At 43.7% G+C, this 18,092-nt stretch overlaps 1 protein-coding gene across 1 annotated transcript in view; it reads right to left on the minus strand.

Moving 5' to 3' along the window:
* The window catches only part of RORA (RAR-related orphan receptor A), a 988,917-nt gene extending 973,916 nt beyond the window's left edge, over positions 1-15,001 (minus strand). The window contains exon 1 of the mRNA XM_006899640.1: positions 14,735-15,001. Coding sequence (XP_006899702.1) covers positions 14,735-14,900 — 166 coding nt within the window. The 5' untranslated portion in view covers positions 14,901-15,001. The remainder of the gene's footprint in view (positions 1-14,734) is intronic.
* Between the last annotated feature and the right edge of the window lie 3,091 nt (positions 15,002-18,092).

Raw genomic sequence — 18,092 nt, forward strand, 5'->3', positions numbered from 1 at the left:
TTATTATTGACTCTGTCATAACTGATTATCTGTCCCCAGGCAGGTCAGCCAATTTGTTAAAAAAACTATGTAAGTCCAGGATTCTCTATCTCAAAATCATACACCTTCTTTACCTCACTGACTGGCAGTGCGTGTGTGTATGTGAATTCACTTTTCCTCAGAATTAATGGCTTATTTTCATTCACTTACTGTTAAGCATTATAAGGTAGAGAAGTCTCAGCTAGAGTCTGTTTTTTAAAGACCAGCTACTCTCTATCTATGTCTCTGTGTGTGTGTGTGTGATCCACGCTATCACAATACAAATTAGGCAAAATAGATGCTTAATGGTGTAATTCACTTTACAATGGCACTATTATTATAGCATTACTTTATTTTCATTACTACTGCATATTAGAATCTGCTTCCGACATGTATGAGTGAAGAAATAAAACAACCTAATCACAGTGCCAATTAATTCTGTAAAAGTCAAGTAGTATATAAAAAATAAAGCATTTGCACAGAAAGACAGGCTTTCTTTCTTGGTTTACTTCCTCTCACTTGCTAGGCTCCTAGCACCCTTCTATACTCTGACCTATCCTGTTCTGGTTACAAGCCAGAAATCAATGAAAGATCCTTAGCAAGTTTTTATTGATTCTCTAAGAAAGGGTATTCTAACCCATCAGCATGCCCTCACCTTGTGCAAACAGTATTTCTCTATTCCTGGGGGTCCCCAATAACCACTGTGGTACCCCCATAAACACCCGTTATCATGCTGCTCTCTCATCAGCTCAAATACTCTTAACAGCAGAGTAATTTCAAACAGGTTGTGAGTCTCTGAGAGTGTTGCTTGCAAAGTGCATGTAAATTATTAGATTACATTACAAGTGAAAGACTCAGCGGTAGGTCACCATAGTGGAGCATTAATGTAGAACAAGTTGAATAGAACCCTTGCAGACAAGCTTCTCCAACGTGATTTTTTGGCAGGGAGGAGAAAGTGAGTAAAGGGGAAGCGAGGGTGAAGAATGACGGGTTGCTGAGAAATGAGGTATAAGAGCCAAGACGCGGTGGGGAGGAAGGAGCTGCCCCAGACTCAGGGGCTAGAGGAGGCAGCCAGAAGGTACTGTAGGAACAAGAGGGCAGGAAGACCTGGGCCTCTTCTTGGGTTCAGCAGAAAAACATAAGAAAACCTAAAAGTAACTGATGCAGTTGAACTTAAGCAACTTGTCCATATTTGGTGAGATTCAGCCCATGGTCAATAAGGCAAGGGACTATGGCAGGATCCTGTCTAGGAAAGGATCCAGACATCAAAGGAAAGGCTCCAAGACCTCCATGTTGTCCTAAGACTCATTTCAGAGCAGATAAGCAGAATCAACAAGTAGAAATGCAAGCAAAAATAGCTGAAGACCTGAGGAGGAGCTACGAGAGGTGGCAGGAGGGGCACTCTGTGATGGTGTGTACCACTACCCATCACCACCCTGATCAGAGATTCCCTCTATCAAGCACTGGCTGTATACCAAGGATCTTGGTATTTCTGCACTGTCACATGCAAGCTTCCCACTCATCCTGGGCAGCTGGTATCATCACCATCTTCTACAGTTTGCAGGTAAGTAAACAGACAGAATGGCTGATGGACTTACCAAAGGTTTACACAGCTAGCTCCCAGAAAACCTAGGGCTCTAGTTCAGCTCTGTCTCATTCCCAGCAGGCTTGTCAGGACCATGAACACTGTCTTCCAACACATCCAGCCTCGGTTTTTAACTGCTCAAGGCTAGAGCAGGCCTGAGTCCACAAGTGAAGGGACTGGTGGATCCAAGAGAAGCAGAAGGGGGAAAAGTGAGGGTAGCTGGGTCCAAACACAAGACGTAGCTGGAAGCCTGCACAAGTCCTGGCTACATGTGTAGAGTCAGGGGCTGGTGAGCTGAATCAACTGAGTAATCATACAGCTCTGCAGGGCAGTGTGTGTGAAAGGATGCGCTCTGTGAGTGGGCACCTACTACATGCAAAATATGGCACAGGGGTCCAGTCCAAGCATGTACTGCAGTCCTGGGCTTCTTGGGGTGCTCATGCTCTGAAGAAATATACCTCAGGGATAAAACTGTAAGGCTGTATAAAAGGAACTTAGCATGGAGGTTTTGTGTTCTGTTTTGTTTTTTAAAAAAACCTACAACAAAACAACCATATAACTTAGAGGGTGAAATTGTAATTAGCGTTAGAGAGAGAGCAGGGTTTTAATAAGCAGAGGAAGACCATGAAGTAGAATGAGGATAGAGTTGTTAGTTAAGAAGGAAAGGAAGAGTGAAGGGAACTGTGAGTCTAGGGGGGTTAAGGCACAATCTAAACCACATTTAGTGAAGAACCACCGAAAAGTGTTTAGTCCAAGAGAACTTACACCGTGGATTGCATTGGGAAATGCCAGCATTAGCTTTTATGACCCAGGAAGGCAGGCATCTGACTTTTCTTGTTTGTTGTTTTGTCCTTGAGCCTAGTATGGTGCCTGAAACACAGAGGTGCTCAGTAAATATCTGCTGATCACCCATGGACTCTAAAAGAGACACCAAGTCCAAACAGAGGGGTGAGTCTAGTATTCATACTCTAAACCAAACTACCCAGACGCACAGCTCAATGTAATGATTTGTACTGAAAAATGGCACAAAGATACTATTTGATCACAAATATTAAGTATTTACATCCTTTTCCTTTGCTCACCTCCTCCCTGAGTTCAGCTTCAGTTACTGTGGAAAACACCCTCCCTCCTACTGCCAGGCCATGACCCTGGAGCAAAGGTCCTTCTACCTCCTCATCCACGCTCAGGACGTGATGGTTTTCAAACTGCACAGAGCAACACACAAGTTAAGCACGAGGCAAATTTGGTGGCTCATGACACAGATCCTGTCTTTCAATGACAAGAGGAAACAAACAAACAAAGAGTATCTCACAAATAAAAGATACGTGTTTTATGCAAAAAGTTTATTTCGCACATGTATGTATGTGTATATGTACTGGATCACAACATATGTTTTTCTCTCATGGGACACAGTAAAAAACATACTTTCCTACAAGAGCAAGAAGTTCCATTAACATGGAGCTCTTCATCATTTTGCTGGTTGAGTATGACTGTCAAAAGCTGGTACCATTCTTTCAGCTAATAAACCTGGCCCATACTGAAAGAATCCAGAACTTCTAAAGTCACACAGTAAATTAAGGATTTGTTATTTCTGGTGCCACTAAGTCAGCTCCAAGTTTCTGGAATATCCCCATTTTCAAAACAGAAAAACAACCTTCTTTCAAAAAAAAGAAAAGCTTTATTTTTTCTAATTACAAAAGTAATATACATGTACAGTGCAGAAAACTCACCAAATATAGGAACATACACACACACACACACACACACACACACGGAATTTAGAGGTAATCCCACCCCCAGAGATGGTCATTTCATCATTCAGGAATATGCTGGTCCAATTGATTCTTTTTCTAAAGAAATATAAATAGATTTTTTTATAACAAAAATATTTCCTTTTTCATCACATACTACGATGAAAGCAGTTTCTTTTCACTTAGCAATAAATAAGGAGCATTTTCCATGACATGATTTTTAACATGACATGATTTTTAATACTACTTGTGTAGTATTCTGTTAACCAACTAGTTCCGAGACATAGCTCAATGACAGATCCTTGAACCCTCTGCCTTGCAGAAAGATGACTATGGCTGAGAGACCAGCCACTGCAGTGCTTCCTGGCTGTGTCTGGCTGCAGCGTGTGCTCAGTACAGCATGTCTGCCTCCAGATCCAGTGTTTCACATTCTCCTAAATCAGAGCAGGAGATGCAGGTACTATTTCCACTGTGTTGCTTTCCTGACATAGCCACAGCCTCACTGGTTAATTTTTAATTAATAATAAAAATGCCCAGTGGGATACAAAAGCAACAATTACAGGCAATGTTCCACTATGGATGCATAACCAAAATAACTCATGCTTATTTTCACACATATCTATGACCTAATGCTGGACTCGTTTGTGAGACAGCTTAATAGTATACTCGAAGATTATACCTGGAGGAATGAGGACTTTGTTGCAAATTTTAGAGCAACTTCTGACATTCCTTGCACAGAATGTAAGAACATTAGATAAAGAGGTATAAGGCCTGGGTTACAGTCATGGTCACCTTACACTACTAGGAATATGACCTCCAGGCACTATTACAGGCCTCTGGGCCTCCGTGTGTAACCATGGGTGGAACAAATGGCTTCCAATTAGCTGCTAACCAAGAGGTTAGCAGGAGAAGTCCACTCAAAAATTCCTCAGAAGAAAAGGCTGGCAAAATACCGCTGAAAAATCAGCCACTGAATATCCCATAGAGCATGGCTGTACACAGACCACATCCGGTCACTGTGAGTCACAGCCAATTCAACAGGATCTAGTTAGTTTTTAACTGTCCGTTTAAACCAGGGCTCAGTGAGATGATTTATAAGACCCCTTCTGACTCTGACAGTTTAATAAAAATATGATCCAGCAGCAACATCACCAAGTGAGCCCCACATGTCTAACATATATCAATACATCACCACGCTCAAGATCAAAAGACAAGCTCTGGAACTTCCAAAACCTCTTTCACTGGAGCAGCAGCTGCACTGATGTGTCTCTGTGGAGGCTTGAGACACTGTAGAGCCTCGCTCATCTTCCACCTTCATCCTTCACATTGAGAAAGTTCACAGCTTCAAGGTTAACAACCTGGTCTATGAAAACGGGCCAGGTTTCTACGTTCTGCATAAATAAACGTGCCAGAATTGGTAAAATACAACTCGGGCAATTTCACACTTGTCATGAGCCCAACTAATACCATCACTAAGAGAAGAATAATTTTTTATTATAAAAGTATTTTATTTGCCTTTGCTTTCTCAATGCTTCATTACATGGACAGTTGAGAGTTGGGAAGAGTTCACCCACCCAACTGCCCTGGCCTTTCAGATAGAACATTCCCATTACACAAAACTGTTCCTGGGATTATGAGCCATATGTACTCTTACCGTGGCCTTCTCATTACCCACTGATGATACAACTATATTGTGAGTATGACAAACAATGCAGCTTTTTAAGATGTTTTAGCCTTGTTATGCGTATACTCATGTCCTCTGTCCTCTGGATGCGGAAAATCCATGAGATTCCTTCCATCCGGCGGCTCCTCCCCATGACTGGCATTAACCATCCTGCGCAGAACAAACCTCTCTGCTTCTTGAAGGGCAGAATCCCATCGGGGTGTCTTTCCTCTGTTTCTTCTGGTTTCTTTAAAACTAATTGGAAGAGTCAACATACAAGCAGGCCAATTCCCACAGCACACGCAACGGCAGGTCTACATGCCCTTCAGACCTGTTCTTTTTCCGGTACTCCAGTGTTCCCTTACCTGCCTTTGTCAATTGGCATTCTCGACAAGTTCGTCATAACTTCTCAAAGAGCCAACTTTTCCTCTTTTCATTGCCCTTGTTAAAGATAATTTAAAATTAGAAAGTCACATTCCCAGCCCTTTCAGAGTCAATGCTAATTTCATTCTCTTTTGCACAGAAAGTCTCCTTTCCCTCCAGGGAATCCCTTCCTCCATTCACAGCCCCCACTCCCCAGCCCCAAACTAGCATCCTTAATCCTTGTGTACACTTTCCCCTTCCCCAAATTCGAATCCTTATCATCCCCTCCAAAAAAAATACTTCACCCAGTGAAACACACTTTAGAGCTTGTGGTTCTCCTTCCTTCACTCCACTTCTGTGAGAAATGTCTGTGTCTGGAGATTGTAAAGTCACCTTCAGGAAAGAGGCATACAGTTGGCTGTCAATTAATCAGGATAAGACAGAAAAAATTAAATTGTGCGCAGGTCTGCTTCTCAGTACACACATTTATGCTGTGGGGAACAGGACGATTTCTCCTCCACAACCCAAAATTCATATTTACGCCTTTTGTTTGCCTAGAACTAATTCTGTACCTACGAGCATAGTAGTTAATAGTTGGGATTATTTAAAACAGTGATTACCATACAGCATTATAAATTCGAGTGTTGATGCCTTCCCCCCGCCCCCCTTTCCTTTTGTTTCACCTCTGTTCTCAGCAGCCTGTGTATTTATCCCTGGTAGTGAGTGCTCTTTGCTAAGAAAATAAGCCAAATGATTTCGTATTCTGTAATTTTTAGCCCCACGTCTAGTTTGACATACAGATTTTAAGCCTGTTTATTTCTCCCCATTAAATACAGACCCAAACGTCACCATTCTTGTCACGTATACAATTCCATCAAGTTTCAGAATGTCATTTATACACAATTTTATTTCTTCTTACTTCTTTCACACACGCCTACCACTTACGTACAGCAACTTCACTACATTCATATTTCATAAACTTCATCAGTATTCAGCCAAATCCTCCCCCGAAGTAAGCTAGGTATTTTTAACAGTGCGCTGCCTCTTTCGCTGGCGTGAGGATCCTCTGCTAAGTGACATTCTTCTGCGCACCCCAAGAGTTTCCTAACTGTAGTCTGCTCAGGGGTGCAAAAGCTTCCTAAATATTCCAGAAAACTTTCCAATTAATTAGTTCATCATCAAAATGTTACAGTATAAAGTACGCTCCTCTCTCAAAAAATATTTTCTGATGTCCTAAAAACCCTGGTACCTGACTGTGGCCTTGTTTGTACATAGGATCTCTGAGGATGTTAACCACTAAATATCTTATCGAACTAGGTGGATTTCTAATCCAATCTGCATGGTGTTCTTAGAAAAGGGGGGAAAGACACAGCCAGACGGAAAAAGAAAGGCTGGAAGATGTAGATGTATCTACAAGCCAAAGAAGGCCTGAGGCTACCAGAAGCTCGAAGAGACAAGACAGGATATTGCCCTAGAGATTTCAAAGGTTACCTTTGTTGACATTCTAAATGAAGACTTTTAGTTTCTAGGACATAAAGCAATACATTTCTGTTATTTATCTACCTACTTTGTGGTATTTTGTTACAGAAACCTTAGGAAATGAATATGTACACTATTATAGTTAGAGAAGATCCAAGTCTGGGGATTTTAAACCCTTTATACCATAGTCCGTCCCCCACCCCAACAAGATGGGCTAAAAAAGTGACTGCATCAATGAGCTTGGTAATGGTGGGGCTTGTCAGGATGGCACAGGCTAGGGTTAGATATTGATGTGTGAATCACAGACTTGTTGCATTGTTGTTATTGTTGTTGTTGACTGCCTTCAAGTCAAGCATAGCTCATCATAGTCAATTCGATGGCACTTAAAGCCATCACAACCATGTTTCCTAGTCCTCTGAATGAGTCTCAGGGGAAACAACACTGGTATAGATGGTCTACGTGGGGGTAGCTTAGTGTCCTCTCCACCTTCAAGGGCATAAGGAAACCATATCCATGAGCACTGAAGAGGGCTCATCAGACAGTGACCAGGCCCTAGTTCTTAGTATCCAAGTAAGGTGAGTATGGACAGGATAATTACCAGAAAACCTTACTGTCATGCCCAGTGTTAATGTACCACAGTATTTCCTGAAGGATAGTCTGCAATAATGCCATGTCATTTAAGGCCATTAAAAAATCTACTGTGGGTTGGGGTAATAGAATACTGTTCTTCCACCAACAGAAGGGAACTATTCCCTGTAAGTCCTTGTAGTACCAGCATGCACAAATGGAAGCTAACAGTGACACCCCGAAGAAATCCTGAGACATGGGCACATTCATCCCTCATCACACATGATTTCCTACTCGTGCTGATTTCTTTAAACAATCATCTTGATGTTTTTATTCTGAAAGGGGGAGGGAGGAATGTAACTGAGCTGTCACAAAAGAGTACTACGACTTACAAGTTGAATTTCAACACTACTGACATCAAGATATGAAAGATCACCACAAACCAACATGGAACCAAGGGGAGCAGGCCTGAGAAAGTTAGATTGATAGGATACAGCTCCTGGGTTGCCTTCTATATTGATTTAGTCAACAAAGGCCTAACTAAGCTTGGTAAGAAAGTTTCCTTTGGGGAGGGTTTAAAATATTCTTTGGAGTCTGTGGGTGATGCCAGTTGTTAGCACTTGATAGCTAACTGAAAGGTTGATGGTTCAAGACCATTCAGAAGTGCCTCTAAAGAAAGACCTGGTGATCTATTACTCAAGAGTAAGCCATTAAAAACTCTGTGGAGGCCAGTTCTGCTCTGACACACATCAGGTTGCTGTGAGCCAGAATCAACTCTGCCGCATTGGGTTGCTATTTTAATATTCTATAATAATATTCTTAAAGTTCTTCTAACTTCAAAGATTCCTAACTTTCATGATTTATGAGTGTTCTGCCAAATATACTCCTTTAGCATAGTCAAGAGATGAAATTAGCTAGTTTCTACTCATCATTATATAGGGGGAAGTCAGATTATACGATAATAACTTGTAAATATATATTACCCAAAAATACAAGAGCCCTGAAGAGTAAAAAAAAAAAAATAAGTGCTGTTATATCCTCTATAATACAAGGGAATGAACTCAGAAGGCTCCAGACCCCAGTTAAAATTTTTCTATAAAGTAAAAATACCCAGTGAACCCAAGTCAACTAATTGAAATGGCATTTTATTTTGCTGCCTGGAACTCAAAGAACAAGGCAGGCAAGGAGCAAAACATACCAATACTGAGGGTTTGACAACAACAACAAAGCAAACAATTTCCAAGCTGGGATCAAGACAAGACTTAGCCCAATCTCAGACACTGTCTCCATTTACAGTTCTATAATGTACAATCAGAATTCATACTCAGAACAGTGACCCTATGGCACTACAAGGCCTCAGACCTCAAAGAAAGATTCAATTACATTCTCCATGTTTTCTCAGAAAGGAAAGGGAACTAGCACATTTTAAAAATATAACCAAGAATAGAAAGATAAAAGAGAGTTCTGGCTAATCTACCAATACCTAGGAAAACTAATTCATCTGTCATAGTTTTGTACACATATAGAAAAAACTATTGCTGTTGTTCAGTATACTGTTGTTCAAAGTGAAACCAACTCATAGTTGCTTCTCCAACAGTATTCAGAGATGTGAATTGCATGGGAGGAGATTGTCTTTCTCCGGACGAGCAGCTGGTGGATTCCAACCATTTTTCTTTGGGTTGGCAGCGCAATTACTTACCATTAAAATACCAGAGCTCATAGAACTATAGTTTATTGCAAATTGATAATTACCAGTTGTGGTTTATAAGTATTCATTTAAATGATATCATTTTCTTTTTCTTGGTATATATATGTATATATATAGACTAACAGAACAAATGAGGTACTTAATAATTAATTTCCAATCCAATATTCCCATTTATGAATAAACAAATCCAAGGAAAAAAAAACCCAGCGGTGCTATGGAATCAGTTCCAGGTCCCAGTGACCCTACTGGGCTTCCAAGAGTATAACCTTTACGAGAAGAGACTGTCCATCTTTCTCCCTCCACAGTATCTGGTGGATTTGATCCACTGACCTTTGGGTCTGTGCTGCAACACTTACTACACAATGTCACCAGAATTCTTTGAGCTCCCTTTTATTATGATTGTATACTTCAAAATAAACGGGGAGGAGGAGCAATCATAGAGGAGGACAGAACCCCAAAAAGGAGGGAAAAGGACATCAATTCTGAAAAAGGATGACAATCTCTGTATTCTGAAGTCTTCCACGTTCTAGAACAGCATTCACACCAGCGCCTGACAACTGTGTGAAGAGACCTCCCTTGCTCTAGAAGAACCTGTCAGTCAGAAAGTGAGCATGGGCCTGAAATCTCAGTGACATTCACCCTGAAGTCCTTGTACAGAGTCCAGAAGGCAAACAGAAAGTGGCAGGATATTGTTACGTGTCATCAAGTTGCTTGTGACTCACAGGACAACAGCCCTAAACTCTGCTCTATGCTGTGCCAATCTTATTGTCTCCAACACACCTACTCTCATTTAAGTCATCTTAAAGGAATCTCCATTTCCATACATACAAAACAAAAACTTTTTTAGAAACTGATTTACAACAGTTCATTCTCCAAACACCCGTAGTTAAGTATTTTACTTCTACTGACACAGAACTACACACAAGAGCTAAGAAGCAAAACACACCAAAGAGAGCAGGAAGACTGGAGAAGAATGAATTGTTTTGGCCTTTTTTTAAAAAAAAAAAAAATTGGCATATACATTAGAGAGACTACATCACATGAATGGAATTTTCAGTAACATCCAACACAGTCTTCACCTCCAACATCACACCACATGCTCCTAAATGCAAACATGGGCAAGTAATCTGGAGGAAAAAGCATACATCTTAGCTCTGAAGTAACAAGAGTGTGGCCCAAGAAGAGGAACACATTAGTTTGTCTCATTTCAAAAGTCTACTCCAAAGAGCGGTCAGTGGCTTCTAAAGGTTTCTGCTGTCACCAAAAAAACCCCCTCTGCACATTTTCATCCTAAGGCACAATTCCTGCAATTAACATTCTCACACCTTCCTGCAGCATCCCACTTTAGAAGGCTGGGGAGGAACCAGAAGTGTGCATTATACCCCCACCTCTGCTACCGTAAAACACAAGCTCAAGGAACTCATCATTAAAAGACCCCTTGGCAAACCCCACATTTCACTTTCCAAAAGGGTGTCATTTTTTTACATTCATGGACTCCTCTTAACGCCAATACACTTTGGAAAATTCCAGCAGGTGACTAACATAAAAAGAGTCTGCTATAAATGTTCTTAGCCACTCAGAACTTGACTTCTAGATTAATAATTCAATTCTATTTAAGAAATAAGGAGGAAGCAACAGAAAAGGTTATCATAACTATCATCAAATGCATTTTCTAAAATTATTCTATTACATTTTTAAAGGGTATAATTATAAATGTTTTTATGAGCAATTTACCGGAAAATTAAAGTTCCTTAGTTTAAAAAATAATTATTCCGTCCCTCTGGCAAAGGATTTTATCCCAGCCAGTAGCTCTTTCAAACTAGGGGGGCATCATTTGTTCACTGTGGAGAGCCAGGTCTGTGGAAGAAAAGTTGATTTGAGAATCAATCTCTAAAAAATGGGCCCTGAGTTACCAGGCAAACACAGTCACCAGAAAGTGAATTGGCCACAACTGAAAAAGGAAGAGAACTTCCCAAGTCAAAGACTTGTGTGGTTATAAAAGTCCTCAGGGCTACAAATAAACTACAGGCCCATTAGCTGATTTTAAATCAATCTAAACTGAGCTTCCAAGGGTTTGATCTCAAGCTGAGCTCTTCAGTATTAATCCTATCTTTTGGGTTTTGATTTCTCCCTTAAGTCAGCCTCGCCTAAAAGCCTTCAACCTTTAGCCTTGCTGGGCAAATTGACCACATGATACACCATAATCCTGTAGGATGACTTTCATGGAAAAAAATATGTACATTTCTAGCATACATATAATAATGGCATTTGGGAAAAGTGTTCACAGTAACAGCCAGGTTACAATGCTGTTGGTTCCCAAAGTTCCTGAAACCCTTGTTGAATTAAAGATGTAAAGATTCACTGGGGTCTCGGCTCCCCTCATCTTCATTCTTATGTCCTATGTTGCTTTTTGTCTTGCCTTTTTCTCCCCCCCCCCTTTCCTTGTGATCCAAAGATGAGACTGAATGCCACCAGCCATCATTAATACTACTGAGAAAACCAAACATTTTCATCACGCCTGCTACCAACCTCTGAATGGTTTTAAGGACAGGAGGGAGGGTGTCTTTCAGATTGAATTCACATACATATCTGATTCTGGAAGCTCAGGCATGGAATCAAACTCAAATCCCCAGGACCTAAAAATTCAGCAATATCCTCAAGTCTAGCTAGGTAGCATCTCATGAGGTCATCTCAATGTCACGAGAATCCACAGACTATCTCTGTGAATTTCAGATATTGACTGGTTAGAAACTAACACTGTCATCCCTTTGGAAAACATCTTTCAAATCAGATCGCTTCCCATAGTACCCAATGCCAAAAACTCCAGTCAACCCTCCTGGAGGTTGAAAATGCTAATTATAAGGTGATGATGTTTATTTTCCCTTTCAAGTTGTGTGTCTTTATGTTTTAAGTATTAAAAAGGCATAATCACCTAGTGTGTAGGTTAATTTCTTTCCGATATTGTAATTTATGCAACATTAATACTAGATGCCAGCTCCAATTTTCTTACTGCTTACACTCTGGGAGCCGACTTGCATATTCTGCCAACTCCATTACATCATCTGAAAACCCAAACATTTCCCATTTTCAAATCACTCTCATCTACCAGGCAGTCTTACACATTCTGTCCTTCTCCCCAGTTCGCACACACAAAGATCCATACCCCTGAGGAGCACGCGCTGCATCTGAGGTTCAAGTCTGGAAATGCACATAATTTCTGGAAGCTATTACTACTGCTGTGTTAGCTAAAGGATGCCTCCATCTCTGACCTTCCTTTTTCCACTCAGACTGTTATATAACCTAGTGCCTGCGTGCAGGATGTGAGTTGAGTGTTTGGGCCTTACTTCTCCCCTCCCTCCCCCCATTAAATGGACAAGGGGGGGTTCAGAGAAGAGTAGTGTGGGGGGGTACTGTTTCCAGAGTAGGGGCTTGTAGGTCAGCAGGTCAAGCTATGCAAGATATATCTCACCCTGTCTCTGTCCTTCTCCCTGTCCCCAGGGGGCTGTTGGTATTGACTGCCCCAGCGTTATATAATTTGCAAGAACAGCAAGTTACGGATTTGCTAGTTGGTTCTGCAGCCAGCCACCCCGTCTCTTGCAAGAACACCTTCTGGCAAGAATGACACCTGAAGATGCTAATAACACACGAGGGGGGGCACTTAAGGAAAGGGAGGTGTCGGCAAAATCAGAAACTAGTGCTGTTTCCTATATACTATGCCTCCTCCTCTTAGAAAAGGAAAGAAAAGAAAAAAAGCCTCAGAAACACATGAAGGGGATTTTCTCCAGTGTTTCTGATTAACCCTGTTACATAACCCGCTCGCATTCCAAATCCACCGTCTCAGGGTCTAAATATACTCTTTGCAGCCAAAAGCTCTCCGCACACAAACTCACCAAGCTAGCAGCAGGCCCGGGCCCCCTGCCCTGATACCCCTCCCGTCTCCTCAGGCTCTTATGTCCCCCTCCCAGCTCAACCGGCGTCAGTGTGGTCGCTCTTCGGAAAAAATCACCCTTAATTAAATGTTTTTCGCGTGTTTCATCCTGATGGCTTTTACTGTACTCGGATTCTGTGAATGGGAAAGTGCCCGGACAGGGGGTGTGGCTAAAGGGGGGGGGTGAATACTGTAAAACAGCCAGCACATGATCAGCCATATTCCTACCTCCAACTCTAATATCTAGAGGAGGGGAGCGGCAGCCGGGGCTTTCACTCGCTTTCCCCCGGCGACCCCCAACCTCTGCCGGAGGCCAAGTGCACGAAGAGGGCGCGCTGGGCCAGCGTCCAACCCTTAGCTGGGGAGTCTTCCCCCAGCCCGGGGCAGCTCGCACAAGCCCGCTTCCTCCTGAGTGACAGGCGTGATTTATACATTATTTACAATGGTAATTAAAGTCGTAGCTTCCTCTGGTTCTTCACAAACTCCAGGAGCATTCAAATAAATAATCTCCATTCCCACGAAAACCCGACATCAGGTTCTGACACACACCTTTAAGAGACAGCGCCTTCCTCAACAACCCACATTAAGGAGGAAAAAGCAAAGAAGAGGCACTGAAGCCCCTCTCCCTCATACATGCTCCAAACACCCAAATGAAGCGTAAAAAATCGCCCAAAGAGGGGGGGAATTGCCCGCAGTGACCAACCAATATTAAACTTGCACTGACCATCCTTCGGTTCTTGCAGAAATGCCTGGAACCAAAGAGAAAAGGATTTCCAGAGCAGATATAAGTTTGGCTGCCTTTGGAGCTCGCTTTATCTGCTTGTTTGCTTCTGGAGACGCTCCCTCCGAACGCGCGTGGAGCGCCCCGCGGGACCGCTGCCCTCCGAGCGCTGGAGCGCACACGCCCCCCGCCAGCCTGGCCGACGAGCTCCGAACCCGGGGCTGCAAAACTTGCGCATCGACCCTCTCGCTGCGCTCTCCAGACAACTTGGCGAGCACCACGCGCGCCCGCACCCCGCTTCCTCCAGCCCCGGCAGCAAATCCAAAACCCACCACCTGGCTCCAGGGAGGGCGTCCACGTTGCACCCCCATCCTGTCAAGCCCACTCTCCACCGCTGAGGCATCCTATATCACTCAATACACCTGCCTCCCCCAGCTTTACGGGGGCCAGAAAACCCATCCCAGACTCTGGTTGCCCAGTTCGAAACTGCCAAGAGGAAAGAACCTAAAAGGGAGGAAGGTGGCCATAACAATATTTTCCCCCCCTTCATTCTAAAAGGACACTGCCGCTTTAAAAGTTTCTTTACTGGGCCCCCACTCTCCAGTTGTCTGGATTTTGGAGGAGTGTATTTAATTTCGTCAACGCGACTTTCCTCATCTCTTTGCAGAAAAAAATCAAAGCCAGGGGGTGAGCCTGCCGGCTGTCAACCCTCCCGTCGCCTCCCCCGCCCCCCTTTCCACCCGCAACCCAAGAACGAGCTGCAAAAGTTTGCAACATTTCTGGGGGGCGGGAGGGGGAGGGGACGGGGGTGCTCCGAACTCGGGGTGCTATGGCAGGCTCGGGTGCGGCCGCCGGACCCTGCGCCCCGGTCGTCCGCTCCGGGCCGCCCCCCCTGCTCCGCGCCCCGGAGCTTCCCGCCGCCCCCTCCCCAGCCCCTCTCCAGCCTCCTACCTCTGCTGGTGCTGGAATAGCTCTGTCTGCGCACCGGGGCGGGCGGCTCGCTCTTGCGGGCGGATTCCTGGTTCAGCGGGGTCTCCCTGGAGCCGGCGGCCGCGTCCGTGCCGCTGCTGCCCGGCTCGCTGGCGGCGGGGTCGGGGGCTGCCGGAGCTGACTCCATGTTTTTTCCCAATGTAGAGATCGCTGGAGATGGCGAGCTCCGAGACTCCCTCTATCTTCTGTTTTCAGAGCAACTCTATGGTACCAAAAAAAAAAAAAAAAAAGGGAGAAGGAGACCGGGGAGAGCAGGAGGGAGCGAGCAGACGGCGGCCAGCGGGCGGGCGGGCGAGAGCGCGGGGAGCGCGCGGAGTGTGTCTGGTGGACGTGTGTGTGCGCCCGAGAGGGGCTGGGAGGCGGGTCTGGCCACAGGCAGCGCTAGCGAGAGCTTCTCCAGCCGGCCCCCACACCCACATTCCCCACCCTCCAGACCCCAGACCGAGAGCCACAGACTGGCTGCCAATTTTGGGAGGTGGGGAGAAAGGGGGGGAGTGGAGAGGGAGAGCCTCAGCGCCCCAATCCTCCACTGTCTCGTCCAAGAACAAAAATTTAAATCTGCGAGATGAATCTCTGCCGACTTCTGAGGCTCTCTCGGGAGTAAAACTCGTCCCCATCCACATCCAGCCTGACAAGGGACAAATCGATTATCCGCGTTGGGGAAACGCAGGTAGCAAGCTTCTAGCCAGCCCAGGGTTCCAGGGAGAAACGAAGAAGGAATTAGAGCTGAGTTGACCCCCCCTAGGAATGGCAGACGTGGGGCTTCTTTACTTTGGGATGAGACGTCTAGTGGGTTTGCAATCTTGGTTAGACGCAAGTCTGTCGAAAGCAGATTTTATGAGTCTGGAGTTAACGTAGACAGCAATTTTTGGTGTGGTTGAAAGGGGCTGCTTTTAGCTCTTAGCGGCTGATCAAGAAACTATTTTGGCGTGGCACTTTACAGAAGAAAACTTTGGCCTGTTTGGTCCATGGCAGTAAGAGCTAAATGAAATATGCCACTCTGCATCTAGCTCAAGAGTGGCTGCTAATTGCCATTTCCCACTGGTATTCTCCCCCTCCCCCCAGTAACTGTATAGCCACAGTCATAAAAGATAGATATACCGGAGAGGCATTAGTAATGTCTGAATGATAAATTCAAATAATTAACTCCTAATAAGCCGCGTCATCCTACACCACCTCTTCCGCCATTAAAATCCCCCATCACCTGGTAGGTGCTTAATGAAGCCTTAGAAAAGCAAAGAATTGCATCAGTGTTCTTTTGCCCCTAAACTCCCATGTAAAGGAACAGTACATGTTGGATGAATGAGGAAAACCTGATTTTTCTGCCTCAATACACCATCCGTCATTTCTTTCTCCTTTGAAGACACTGATGAAATCAATCCAATTTTAACACACACCCCCACCTTCCTTTCAGAAGGCTCACAAATTTTGACAATAAAAATATTATTATATACCAGAAGGTGGCATAAATATGTGTGTCTAAGGGGGTGGGATGGAGGAGGAATTGGGGAACATTTTGCATTTGCTAACTTCCTGGGTCTGGGGAAATGCTTTTGAGAAAAAGCAAACTACTTTGTTAATAGCTAGTGAGGAGCCTCCATATGCCAAAACTTCACACATGGTTTGTATTACTGATTTTGGTTTGCTTTCAAACATACAGTGCCATTTGCCCTGTGTGTTAATCAGCAAAGCCTGTGGTCCACTCTTTAGAGTGATGTAAATGAGATGTGAACAGTTCTTTGATACTTGAGTCCAGTCTCTGTAAAGACGCTTGGCTCTAACCTGTTTGCCCCTGCAAACAAATTGCTTCCAATACCCAGTCAGGTGTGTGGGTTTTCACAGAGTTAATGCGTGGCTCTCCAGTGCAGTCTGCACACCATTCAGCCTGTTAGTGGTATCCTCAGTGCAATGGCCCAGCTTAGTGTCACACTTGGCTTTTCTAAGTAGACAAGCCTATACAAGTCCACTGTTTGAGAAACTTCTCCCTAAACAGTGAGCACTTAAAATACATGCCACCGACCTGGTATTTCTTTCAGAATTTTTTCAAAATCGCTTTTTATACTCAATTTCACAAATAATGTTTTTTTGGGATACAAATGGCTTATCCCTGGTTTCGGTATAGGTACCAGCAGCAACTTGGGAACATTTTGTGATTCAGCTCTTTCCTGTAGGCCTCCACTGTGTTCTTCTGCTGCTGTCCTTTGATTAACCTGATATTCGGTTCTCTTGCAAAGTCCTTCCTGTGAATGGCCCCAATGACCTTAATCAATTAGGATAAACTATTTCCTTCAGGGATAGATTCTAGCTCCAAAAAGCCATTTCTTCTAACTCCCTAAGACAATTACTGCTTCTGCAATTTAAAACAATTGGGAACGCAAGTGCTTTCCCCAAGGGAAAAATAAAAGTGAGTTAGATACATCCCTTGACTGTCAATCACTGTGACTAAAGTGTGAGTTACCTGGATTGAGGAAGCATTATAAGCCTGAACAGTACAGTGATTGGCTTTTATATTTCTTTCCTTTTTCATGCCCCTTTTCTGATTACTAATTAAGGCTTTACAATTTTCCAAATGTTGGGAGAGATAAGCATCTTCCCTAGACTCTGCTCATTGACAGAGGACAGTTGTTTTTGCTTAAAACTGATTTAGTTTGTGCTGTTTGTTGTGTTCACTGACAAAGGCTTAGAAACCCTCAGTTTTGTAGAAGAGATAAGCCAACATTTGATTTTTGCAATTCTTCTTTCTCTTTTCCCCACATCCTCAGGACCTGTGCCTTCTAGATGCCATTCCCAGGATCCTCTCTTGATGTTTAACACCTCCATCTCCCTCCTACTCTAAAACAGTCACAAGAGCCCTTGAAGTTAATGCTTTCTTCAGCTCTTCTCCCTATTTCTTCAAGTTCTAATATATTTTTTAAAAGTCCACTGCCATTCCTCTCTGCTCCCTCTGCTCCATTTCCAGACATTACTACTCACCGATACCATTATGATAACATTCCAAATAACGGGCCAGTCTTATAGTGACTCTCATCCATCCCAGATAACACCACCAAGTTAATTATCCTGAAATGCTGTTCTCATTTCCCACCATGTCACTCCCCTGCTTACAAGAATTTAATGGCTCCCCATTGCCTATCCAATTAACTACTAACTAGTCAACACAGCATTCAAGGCTCTAACTCACCCATCACTGCACTCTTATACCAGAGATGGCAAATCAATCTCATCTCATGGACTAGCTCCTAAGGTTGATAGGAAAGGCGGGCTGTCTCCCTTGGGTGGAAGTTAGAGAGTGCAACACTCATGCCAAGAGTTTGCTAAA

This window comes from Elephantulus edwardii, unplaced genomic scaffold, assembly GCF_000299155.1.
Source record: "Elephantulus edwardii isolate Elephantulus edwardi_28Jun2011 unplaced genomic scaffold, EleEdw1.0 scaffold00264, whole genome shotgun sequence".
Taxonomy (NCBI): domain Eukaryota; kingdom Metazoa; phylum Chordata; class Mammalia; order Macroscelidea; family Macroscelididae; genus Elephantulus; species Elephantulus edwardii.